Source organism: Chiloscyllium plagiosum, unplaced genomic scaffold (genome assembly GCF_037043375.1).
Source record: "Chiloscyllium plagiosum isolate Xiang-an unplaced genomic scaffold, Cpla_swu_hap1 HiC_scaffold_8, whole genome shotgun sequence".
Lineage (NCBI taxonomy): Eukaryota > Metazoa > Chordata > Chondrichthyes > Orectolobiformes > Hemiscylliidae > Chiloscyllium > Chiloscyllium plagiosum.
Genome location: NW_028270146.1, coordinates 14,852,634 through 14,864,958, shown reverse-complemented (window position 1 = coordinate 14,864,958; position 12,325 = coordinate 14,852,634). Strand labels below are relative to the sequence as shown.

At 40.6% G+C, this 12,325-nt stretch overlaps 1 protein-coding gene across 4 annotated transcripts in view; it reads right to left on the bottom strand.

Moving 5' to 3' along the window:
• Positions 1-12,325, bottom strand: part of ston2 (stonin 2) — a 180,432-nt gene that overhangs the window by 133,494 nt on the left and 34,613 nt on the right. For all 4 annotated transcript variants that reach the window (XM_043696971.2, XM_087989600.1, XM_043696975.2 and 1 more), the window contains exon 2: positions 10,556-10,807. In XM_043696971.2, coding sequence (XP_043552906.2) covers positions 10,556-10,646 — 91 coding nt within the window. In that variant the 5' untranslated portion in view covers positions 10,647-10,807. The remainder of the gene's footprint in view (positions 1-10,555; positions 10,808-12,325) is intronic.

Genomic DNA, 12,325 nt, shown 5'->3' with positions numbered 1-12,325 from the left:
GATAGGTGGAAAGAGGTTAAGGTGAGGGTGATAAGGTGAGGGTGATAGGCTGGAGTGGGGGTGGGGGCGGAGAGGTCAGGAAGAATATTGCAGATTAGGAAGGTGGTGCTGAGTTCGAGGGTTGGGACTGAGACAAAGTGGGGGGAGGGGAAATGAGTAAACTGGAGAAATCTGAGTTCATCCCTTGTGGTTGGAGGGTTCCTAGGCGGAAGATGTGGCGCTCTTCCTCCAGCCATCGTGTTGCTATGGTCTAGCAATACCATATAATGCCATACTGCCTATCGCTAATAAGTCCACATTTTTCAAAATGTGAAAAACTCCTATCGCTAAGAATCTTTGCCAATAATTTCCTACACTCACATAAGCCTCATCAGCCTGTAATTTCCCAGATTATCCCGGTTGTAGTTCTTCAACAAATTAATAGCGTTGGCTATTCTCAAGTCCACTGTGACCTCCCCTGTGACTGAAGATTTACAGCAGCTGAAGTATTTCGCTTTTATAGTCCCAACTAAAGCACAGATCCCTGAAGTGTTGTGTAAATTTCAATTTAGTTTCAGGTTGTACTATTATGCTTAGAAATTTGCCCCAGTTTGGGTTGTGCAAGTCATGATTCACAAAGTGCATATTCTACTGAGCAAAACTATTGATGGGCTACCTAGTGGGACCATATCTTGATGGTGCTAGTTAGCCCTGCGTAAATGGCCTCGTAGCAATTTTTGCCAATCACACATCACAGCCAGCCTATGAACATACAAACAAGAAATTAAATAAGTTTTTGAGGTTGCTGTGCTAGTCAATAAGATCATGGCTGATCTGATTTTAATCTCAACTCTTTATGCTTGCATACCCTGACAATTATTGAGGGGCATGAAAAATTAAGAATCTATCTACCTCTGCCTTCAAAATATTTAAAGATTCTGTATCCAATGCCGTTTGAGGAAGAAAATTACAAAGATTCACAACATTCAATCTTTTTTTCCTCATCCCCATCTTAAATGGGTAGTATGGGCGGCATCCCCGTCTTTGCAGGCGGCATGGTGGCACAGTGGTTAGCACTGCTGCCTCACAGCGCCAGAGACCCGGGTTCAATTCCCGCCTCAGGCGACTGATTGTGTGGAGTTTGCATGTTCTCCCTGTGTCTGCGTGGGTTTCCTCCGGGTGCTCCGGTTTCCTCCCACAGTCCAAAGATGTGCAGGTCAGGTGAATTGGCCATGCTAAATTGCCCGTAGTGTTAGATAAGGGGTAAATGTAGGGGTATGGGTGGGTTGCGCTTCGGCGGGTCGGTATGGACTTGTTGGCCCGAAGGGCCTGTTTCCACACTCTAATCTAATCTAAATGGGTGGCCCTTATTTTTGAATCATGACTCTTAGTTCTAGATTCTTCCACAAGAGGTAACATCCATTTGGCCATAGCCCCTCAGGAAATTGTATGTTTCAATTAGGTCACCTCTGATTCTTCTAAATTCCAGAGAATATCAGCCTAGCTGGTGTCATTTTTCCTCTTAAGGCAATCTGCTCATTCCAGCTCTTAGCCTTAGAACCCTTCTATGAACTGCTTCCAATGCATTAACATCTTTCCATAAATAAAGTGATCCAAAATTGTATGCAATACCACAGATTAACTGAGACATAACATTCTTGCATCTAATTTTTCTCACAATAAACCCTGACATTGTATTAGCTTTCCTGATTACATGCTGTGGAGAAAGTGAGGACTGCAGGTGCTGGAGATCAGAGCTGAAAAATGTGTTGCTGGAAAAGCGCAGGTCAGGCAGCATCCAAGGAGCAGGAAAAAAATCGATGTTTCGGGCATAAGCAAGTTCGTGTATCCTGGTGGCTAACTTTCTTCCTGTTTGTCCTACGTAGTGTTTGTGGCAGTCCTTGCATGGAATTTTGTAGACAACGTTGGTTTTGTCCATGGGTTGTACTGGGTCTGAAGCCTATGCCCGAAACGTCGATTCTCCTGCTCCTTGGATGCTGCCTGACCTGCTGCGCTTTTCCAGCAACACATTTTTCAGCTCCGATTACATGCTGTATATGCATATTATCATTCTGAGATTCATGCAGTCAGATCTCTTTGCATCTCACAGCTCTGCAAACTCTCACCATTTAGATAATATGCTTCTTTTTTATTCTTTCTGCCAAAATGGACAATTTCACATTTTCCCACATTATACATAATTTGCCAGATCTTTGCCCACTTTTTAAACTTGTCTTTGTAGGCTCTTCATGACTCACTTTCCTACTTATCTTTGTATCATCAGTAAATTTAGCTACCACCCCTTTGATCCCTTCAGCAAAATCATTTATAGAAGTTGTAACGCGTTAAGGTCCCAGGACACATCCTTGTTTAGGGTGTGGGTTTGCTTGCTGAGCTGTAGGTTTGATATCCAGACGTTTCATTACCCGGCTAGGTAACATCATCAGTGGCGACCTCCAAGTGAAGCGAAGCTGTTGTCTCCTGCTTTCTATTTATATCTTTCTCTTGGATGGGGTTTCTGGTGATGTCATTTCCTGTTCATTTTCTGAGGGGTTGATAGATGGTATCTAGATCTATGTGTTTGTTTATGGCGTTGTAGTTGGAGTGCCAGGCCTCTACGAATTCTCTGGCATGTCTTTGCTTAGATGTCCCAGGATCGATGTGTTGTCCCAGTAGAAATGGTGGTTTTTTTCCTCAGTGTGTAGGGCTATGAGGGAGAGAGGGTCGTGTCTTTCTGTGGCTAGCTGGTGTTTATGTATCCTGGTGGCTAACTTTCTTCCTATTTGTCCTACGTAGTGTTTGTGGCAGTCCTTGCATGGAATTTTGTAGACGAAGTTGGTTTTGTCCATGGGTTGTACTGGGTCTTTTAAGTTTGTTAGTTTTTGTTTGAGAGTGTTGGTGGGTTTGTATGCTACTAGGATTCTGAGGGGTCTTAGTAGTATGGCTGATATTTCTGAGACTTCTTTGATGTATGGTAAGGTGGTTAGGGTTTCTGGCTGTGTTTGGTCTGCTTGTCGTGGTTTGTTCTTGAGGAATCTGCGGACTGTATTTTTTGAGTATCCGTTCTTCTTGAATACATTGTATAGGTGGTCCTCCTCTGTTTTCTGAAGCTCGTCTGTGCTGCAGTGTAAGGTCGCTCATTGGAATTGTGTTCTACACATCCTTGTAGCATACCACTATGACATCCTGCCAACCTGGAAAAAAACATTTACTCCTATTCTCTGCTTTTTGTGAGTCACTCGATATTTGATCCATGTCAATTTGTTACTCCTACACCATAAGTTTTTATTTTCAATTTGGTCAGGTATATTTCAAAAGGTATTCTGGAAATCTAAAGACAAAATATTCACTGGTTTCTTCTCAAATCTATTGCACAAGTTACTGCTTCAAAGAACTCCAATAAGTTTGGTTCTGCCAAATTACTTTGAACTCATCCAAGAATCTTGTCATAATGTCGAATCTAAACAGCTTAATCTTTCTGAAATGGGGCGATGGACAAAAGATTGCTAAAAATCTTTGATATTGAACCCCAACACAGATACAGGAATCTGAAGGCATGTATGATATGGCGAGGGGTGCGGCGGGGCAAAACAAAACTGTTATGGGCCCAGAAGATCCTCCGTGGAAGAGACTACTAGAAAGATCAATTTCTGGAATCAGGACCTGACATCAGTGTAACAAGAAATTTTAAAAGGCATTCATCTGTGGCAAGTATATGCCCAAATAGTGCCACAGAACCACTTACATTCTGTCCTCTGTTTTGCAAAACAAGATGGCACACAATAGAAGGAAGCAGAGCAACCCAACAGGGATTGGGAAACCTGTGTCCACTGAGCCCTACAGAATAGACGTTTTTCTGCACTATGAAGTGATTTCAATAAGAGCCTTAGCATTAATCACTGAGATTATCAAGGATAACAACAATTTCCTTTGTTAAGTTCCTTGTTGTGGCCTTGTACACCTTCACCTTGCCATTTGCTTATGATAAAATGACCATGGACCTCTTCCTTCAAACTGAAACCTACTTTCTTCATACCAACATTCCCCTTCCATATTTCTGCTTGTCAGAGGATGTGTCACTGACAAACCCAAGTACTCAGTTATGATAACACCTCCAAAAGCATGCTTTAACACTTTGCAACAGAGAAAGAAAGAGTCAAAACATTTATTTATTTTGCAATCAAGGTGACTAGCTATATAAATAACGCTATTGCAGGGCCATCTTGCAGCCTCAATTCTTTTTACAATTGTAGGCATGCAAGTATTTCCAGGAGCTCCACACCGCAAATTTGAAATCTTGGATTCATGTCAACAAAATTGAGTTAGGTGTTTGGGTAGTGTCAAATTCAATGTGTTCAGATTCCTGTATTCTAGACAAACTGCATGTGTATTGAACTAGCAGAGGTTGCCTCCAGGAAAAATAGGTATGCTTTCATGTTATAACTGGCAAATGCAATCTGCGTGTGAATTTTGCATTCTAAAAGTTTCAGGAAAGCTAAGCAATGCTAATGGAAGGAATTGCAAAAATTCTGTCACTGGGGGTATTCATTTGGATCATGAATAAATAATTCAGAGATACTTTCAGCTGAATTCAAACTCTAATCACCAACCTGTTGGCGGAGGGTGGAGTGGTAAAAGATTAAGAATCCATCCATTGAGCATGGATACCATTTGTGTTAGATACATTGAACTATGCTGGCTTCTGGCCAAAGGACCAGCTTGAATAGATGAGGAGGATTGCTGGATTGTATAGTCCAGATAATTATTATCTCCAAGTGATACAGATGAGGCTGGTGAATAGTTTTGTTGATTACCAACTGTTGATCATAAAACTAATTTTCACATTATCTCACAGACAATCAAGTTTTGCTAATCCCATAGATTAAAAATCAAATTTTGATTTTAAAAAAATGACAAGATTTGTTCAGAGGACTGTGAATAGCTAACGATGTCCCATTGTTTAAGAAGGGTAACAGGGATAATTCTGGAAATTACAGGCCTCTGAGCCTCACATCTATTGTAGGGAAATTTTTGAAAACTATTCTCAGGGAAAAGATCTATATGCATTTAGAAGCAAATGGACTTATTAGTGATACAGATCGTTCTGTTATAATAACAGTTGTGTTCCTCTGCAACCTCACGCTATAAAAGATTGCACTATGGAAAGTCACGCTGTAGAGGATCGCTAATAGAAAATTGCTATAGCCGTTCAGTAGAAAGTTTGCATTATCCAAACAGCTTCCACAATTTGTCAGTTGCATTATAGTGAAATCATGCTGACAAAATGCACATTATAGCAGAATGACCAGAAGAAGCATGGTTTTGTCTGGGGGAGGTCATGCCTCACCAACTGGATTGAGTTTTTTGAGGAGGTAACAAAGATGATTTAACAGGGAAAAGCAGTTGATGTTGTCTACGTGGACTTCAGTAAAGCTTTTGACAAGGTTCTACATGGCAGACTGGTACAAAAAGTGAAGTCACATAGTATCAGGGGTGAGCTGACAAGATGGATATAGAACTGGCTTAGTCATAGGAGACACATGGTGGTAGTGGAAAGATGCTTTTTGGAATTAAGGATTGTGACTATTGGTGTTCCACATGGATCAGTGCTGGGACCTCTGCTGTTCATGATAGACATAAATAATTTGGAGGAAAACATAGCTAGTCTAATTAGTAAGTTTGCAGATGATACAAAGATTGATGGTATTAGGATAGTGAGGAGAATTGTCAGAGGAACAGCAGGAAATAGATCAGTCAGAGGCATAGGCAGAAAAATGGCAGATGGAGCTTAATCTGGACATATGTGAGGTGAAGCATTTTAGAAGATTAAGTACCGATGGAAATTATTCAGTGACAGTAACCCTCAGGACGTGGAGGTGTCGGTGTTGGTCTGGGGTGTACAAAGTTAAAAATCACACAACACCAGGCTACAGTTCAACAGGTTTATTTGGAAGCACTAGCTTTCAGAGCGTTGCTCCTTCATCAGGACAGCCACAATCACGGGTGTGACTTTTAACTTTATAACCCTCAGGAGTATTGATATGCAGAGGGATCTGGGTGTGCACATCCACAGATCACTGAAGATGGCAGCACAGGTAGATAAGGTAATAAAAAAGGCCTGTGGCATGCTTGTCTTCATTGGAAGGGGCACTGAGTATAAAGATAGACAAGTTATGCTGTAGCTTTACAGAACTTTAGTTAGGTCACCTTTGGAATATTGTTTACAATTCTGGTCGCAATACTACCAGAGGATGTGAATGCTTTGGAGAGTGTGCAGAAAAGGTTTACTAGGATTTTGCCTGGTATGGAGGAATTTTAGCTATGAAACGAGTATGTTGTTGTGGAAAATGTAGAGGGTGATGTAGCATGGACAGCCATGTTTCTGGTACCGAGAATGGCTCTAATGTAATGAAGGGTACGACAAGTTCCAAGCAATTGATTGTGATTGGCGACTGTCTAGTCAGAGGCACAGACAGATGTTTCTGCAGCCAAAAATGAGAAATCAGAATGGTATGCTGTCTCCCTGGTGCCAAGATCAAGGATATCTTGCAGAGGGTGCAGAATATTCTCAGAGGGGACACGAGATCTTGTATACATTGGAAGTAATAATAAGAAGAGAAAAGGATGAGATTCCAAGGAGAGAATATAGGAAGTTAAGCAGGAATTTAAAAGGAGGTCCTTCTGGGTAGTAATATCTGTATTACTCCAGGTGCCATGAGCTAGTGAAGGTAGGAATAGGAGGATAGAGATGAATGCATGGCTGAGGAGCTGGTGCAGGGGAGAAAGGTTCACATTTTTGGATCATTGGACTCTCTTCTAGGATAGATGTTACCTGTATAAGAAGGACCTGAATTAGAAGGGGACTACTATACAGGTGGGGAGATTTGCTCGAGCTGCTCGGGAAGATTTAAACTAGTAAGGTGGGGTGGAAGGTAGAACCCAGGGAGAACGGGTACAGTTGGAAAAGGGAGCAAGTCAAACAAACAGTCAGGACAGGCAGAAACAAAGCAGAGAATGAGATAGGACTGAGAAATTAAACTTAATTTATTTCAATGCAAGAGGCCTAACAGGAAAGGCAGATGAACTCAGGGCATGGTTGGGCACACGGCACTGGGATATCATAGCAATTACAGAGATATGGCTCATGGATGGACAGGACTGGCAGCTTAATGTTCCAACGTACAGATGCTATAGGAAGGATAAAAAGGTGGGGGTTGGGCAAGGTAGAATTTTTGATTAGGGATAAAATTACAGCTATACTTAGAGACGATATTCCTGGGAATATGTCCAGGGAAGTTATTTGGGTAGAACTGAGAAATAAAAAAGGGATGATCACTTTATTGAGATTATATTATAGATGCTTACATGGTGCCAGGGACCTGGGTTCAACTCCAGCCTCCGGTGACTGAATGTGTGGAGTTTGCACGTTCTCCCCATGTCTGCATGGGTTTCCTCTGGGTGCAAAGTCCAAAGATGTGTAGGTTAGGTGAATTGGCCATGCTAAATTACCCAAAGTGTTCAGGGATGTGTAGGTTAGTTGCATTAGTCATGGGGGAATTGGTCTGGTTGGGATACTTTGTAGAGGTTTGGTGTGGACTTTTTGGACTGAATGGCTTGTTCCCACACTGAAGGGATTCTATGATTTCATAATTTCATTAAGAACAAAAAAGGGTAACTAGGAAGAGAATAGGGCCCAAAGATCAGCAAAGCTGCCTATGTGTGGAACCGGAGGAGATGGGGAGATACTAAACAAGTATTTTGCATCAGTGTTTACTGTAGAGAAGATTATAGAATATAGAATGTGGGTAACAAATAGCGACATCTTGAAAAATGCTCATATTACAGAGGAGGAAGTGCTGGATATCTTAAAACACAAAAAGGTGGATAAATCCCTGGGACTTGATCTAGTGTACTTTAGAGCTCTGTGGGAAGCTAGGGAAGTGATTACTGGGCCCTTGCTGAGATTTGTATCATCGATAGCCACAAGGTGCTGGAAGGCTGGAAGTTGGCTAATGTGGTGCCACTATTTTTAAAGGTGGTAAGGAAAAGCCAGGGAACTATAGACCAGTGAACATGACATCAGTGATGGGGAAGTTTTTGGAGGGAATCCTGAGGGGCAGGATTTACATGCACTTGGAAAGGCAAGGACTGATTAAGGATAGCTAACATGGCTTTGTTTGTGGGAAATTGTGTCTCACTAACTTGATGAGTTTTTTGAAGTAGTAACGAAGAGGATTGATGAGGGCAGAGTGGTGGATGTGATGTATATGGATTTCAGTAAGGCTTTCGACGATGTTCCTCACAGTAGACTGTTAGCAAGGTTAAATCACATGGAACAAAGGGAGAATGAGCTATTTGGATACAGAACTGGCTCCAAGGTAGAAGACAGCGGATGGTGATGGAGGGTTGCTTTTCAGACTGGAGGCCTGTGATCAGTGGTGTGCCACAAGGATCAGTGGTGGGTCCACTGCTTTTCATGATTTGTATAAATGATTTGGATGTGAAAGTAGGAGGTATGGTTTGTAAGTTTACAGATACCAAAATTGGAGGTCCATTGGACAGCGAAGAAGGTTACCTCAGAGTACAACAAGATCTTGATCAGATGGGCCAATGGGCTGAGGAGTGGCAGATGGAATTTAATTCAGATAAATGTGAGGTGTTGCATTTTGGAAAGGCAGATCAGGGCAGGACTTATACTTAATGGTAAGGTCCTGGAGATTGTTGCTGAACAAAGAGCTCTTGAAGCGCAGATACATCGTTCCTTGAAAGTGGAGTCACAGGTAAATAGGACATTGAAGAGGGCATTTGGTATGTTTTCCTTTATTGGTCAGAGCATTGAGTATAGGAGTTGGGAGGTCATGTTGCAGCTGTACAGGACATTGGTTAGTCCACTTTTGGAATATTGTGTGCAATTCTGGTTTCCCTCCTAACGGAAGGATGTTGTGAAACTTAAAAGGGTTCAGAAAATATTTACAAGTATGTTGCCAGGGTTGAATGGTTTGAGCTATGGGGTGAGGCTGAATAGACAGGGGCTGTTTTCCCTGGAGTGTCAGAAGCTGAGTGACCTTTTCAAGATTTATAAAATCATGCAGGGCATGGAGAGGGTAAATAGACAAGGTTTTATTTCTCTGGGGTAGGGGGAGTCCAAAACTAGAGGGCATAGGCTTAAGGTGAAAGTGGAAAGATTCAAAAGCTAAGTAAGGGGCAACTTTTTCACACAGAGTGTGGTGCATGTATGAAATGAGTTGCCAGAGGAAGTGGTGGAGGCTGATACAATTACAACATTTAAAAAGCATCTGGATGGGTATATGAACAGGAAGGGTTTAGAGGAATATGGGCCAAGTGCTGGCAAATGGGAAGTAGTGGAAGCAGACATAATAGCAGCATTCAAGAAACACCTGGACAAATAGATGAATAGGAAGGGAATAGAGGGGTACGGATCCTGTAAATGAAGACAATTTTAGTATGGAAGGCAAAATATGTTGGCGCAGGCTTGGAGGGCCAAAGGGCATATTCTGTACTGTATTGCTCTTTGTTCCTTGCTTTAAATACATAACAAATTGTTTAATCCCAAATCACTTCAAGGAGAAATCGCCCGGAGGCAAAATCAGACAACAACTAAAATAATATTAGAAGGACTATTCCAACGGTTTTTCAACATCAACTAATGATAGTCATCTTTACTTTTAAAAATTAATCTATGTTTACCCCTCAAAAACACTAATAAAAATTTTTGCTATGAGCTTCTATAAGCTCATACCACATTTCTCACCGGTTGAAGTTACCACAAAGAACTTTCGTTCTCAACCTCTCCCCTTGCCCGAGGCATAGTGACCTCGGGTTAAATTGCCAGTTGTCTTTCTCTAATGAGAGAGCAACCACACGGTCCAGCAGGACAATGGTGGCTTTTTTTAACCTTTACATAAGACATTCCTCCAGTTTCTCCACCTTTTTCATATCTGTCGATAATGCAACCTTCCATCAGGGTGCCTCCAACATGACCTTTCTTCTCAATTGAGAACTCCTCATCCCCCCAGCATCATGCCCCTCTCACCTCCTGCACTTTTGCCCTCATCCCTTCTCCTCCCTCTCAGAACAATAGACCCCACCAGTCTCCGCCTTCTAAAGATCATCCTCTGCCATTTTCACTGCTGGGTTTCTCCAACACTTTGATTTTATTGTAGATTTCCAGCATCAGCAGTATTTTGCTTTTATTTACATTATCAAAAGTCTGTGTTTCTCAGATGGATCATTTAATGTTTAGAACCCATTTTCAGCAAACTGCATTCTTTGTATACATGACAAAATCAACATTCTATGCATTTTTACATCAAGAACACTTTTATGACATGTGATGTGCAGTTCTCAACTTGTAATATATTAGAAGATGGAATTCAAATCAGTGCTTGTAGTGAAAAAAATATAACTTTTTGAGAAAGAAAATAGTTATTAAAGAAGAGCACATAAAACATTGTTGTCAGCACCTTTTCTGATAATTGAAAATTAAGAATTTTTCTATTAAAAAGTCTGATGTACAGTACTTTAACTTCCCATAATATAACTGAAATAATTTTACCTGCTTCACTTGCATAAACTGTGCATTGTGCATCATCATTAAAGGAGACCCAGTCTGATCTGCTGGTCGTGATCACATTAGCAGATAACATTGTTATATCAGGCGCATATGAATTGTTCAGTTTGGTACAGCTGCAGTATTGTCATAGGGCAGCAAAGTTGAAGGTTAACATCCATCCAAAGCAACTTCATCAATTTCCTTAGTAATTCCTCGATTAGGGAATCAATCATGGTACAAATCCATGAAAATTTACTGTAAAATGTAAAAACAGTTTATCAGTATATCTGTTAAGGGAATAAAACATTAAATAATGCAGCAACATTTGTGAATGATTAACTTAACTTTTTCAACAAACAAATATTCAGGATCACAAAAATCACCATGCAATGTGCTTTAAAATTTCACTTTTAGATTACAAGTTTGGCTTCCTTATTTACGTTTCTGTATAATTATTGAATGAGAAGCAATTGAAAAATATAGTGCTGTACATGTGAAATTTTGTAACAGTAACTATCTGCACACTTACCACTGTATCACTATCTCATAATTTGAGGTCATGGTTTATGAAACTGAATAGTTTCATAATTATATAAACAGCTGGATAAGGCCAGAAGATACATTTTGCATGTCATGTTACTCTGCAAAAGAATAACCCAGTGACACAGTGACCTAGTACTGTAGTATATGTTAACAACATCCTATGAAATTTAACTAGGATTTAGCACCTGCTAAATAAACATTCTGACGTGCTACACAGAAACTATACAATGGAAATCAAAGGTAAGATTAAAGAAATAGGTTTTTAAAAAAAAAGAGACATTCAAAAGGGAGAGGAATGACAAGTTGGATGGCTTTAGGGCCAGCATCTAGAATATGAAATCAGGACAGCTAAAAGCTTTGCCTGGAAATAAAGGTGAAGGAAGTTACAGAATCTTAGATATACAGCACAGAAACAGACCCTTTGGTCCTACTCATTACGCTGACCAGATATCATAAATTAATATAGTCCCATTTGCCAGCATTTGGCCCATATCCCTCCAAACCCTTCCTGTTCATATACCCATCTCGATGACTTTTACTTGTCGTCTTAGAATGAACTCCAATGTTCAGAGATACTTGAAAACAGACAGCAAAGCAGCAGCTGTGCGGGTTACTGCTGGGTCAGACAGCAGTGCAGGTTTCTTTCCACATTTGAATCACTGACCATGTAGTCACTGCCTTGTCCCTCTTCCTCCTTTTTAAAGTGCCATTGTTTTGATTAGTTTTCCAAACTTCCAAAACAATGCAACAGCTTATAAAACAGTAATTACTGCTCGTTGAATCCAACACTGAAAATATCTCAAAAAAGGAGCACCTCTTACATCTACAACTTTTTTCCCAACCTCCATCTTGGATCATAAATAAGGATGGTGGAGGCCATAAATAGGGAACCAGAAATTTGGACTGATGGATTGATGGAGAAAAGTCAAAACATACACATGCTTCTCTTCAGAGCGCAATGAAGCAGCAATCACTAAAACTGGAAACTGAAAGATGGCAAATCTCACAAATACTACACTAAATGTAATGTTGATACTCAACATGCATTAACTGCATGTTAAATAAGGTCACAAACACATTATGAATGATTTGCATATTCAGAATCTAACTCCATCAGTTTTATGATCTGTTTTTGGACTTTTAGTTTACTCTTGAAAGGCAGTTTTGCACTCAGTAAGGCAGTGCTAATCAATGAGTTGAACAGGAAGTCAGGAGAGTTAAAATGGGCCA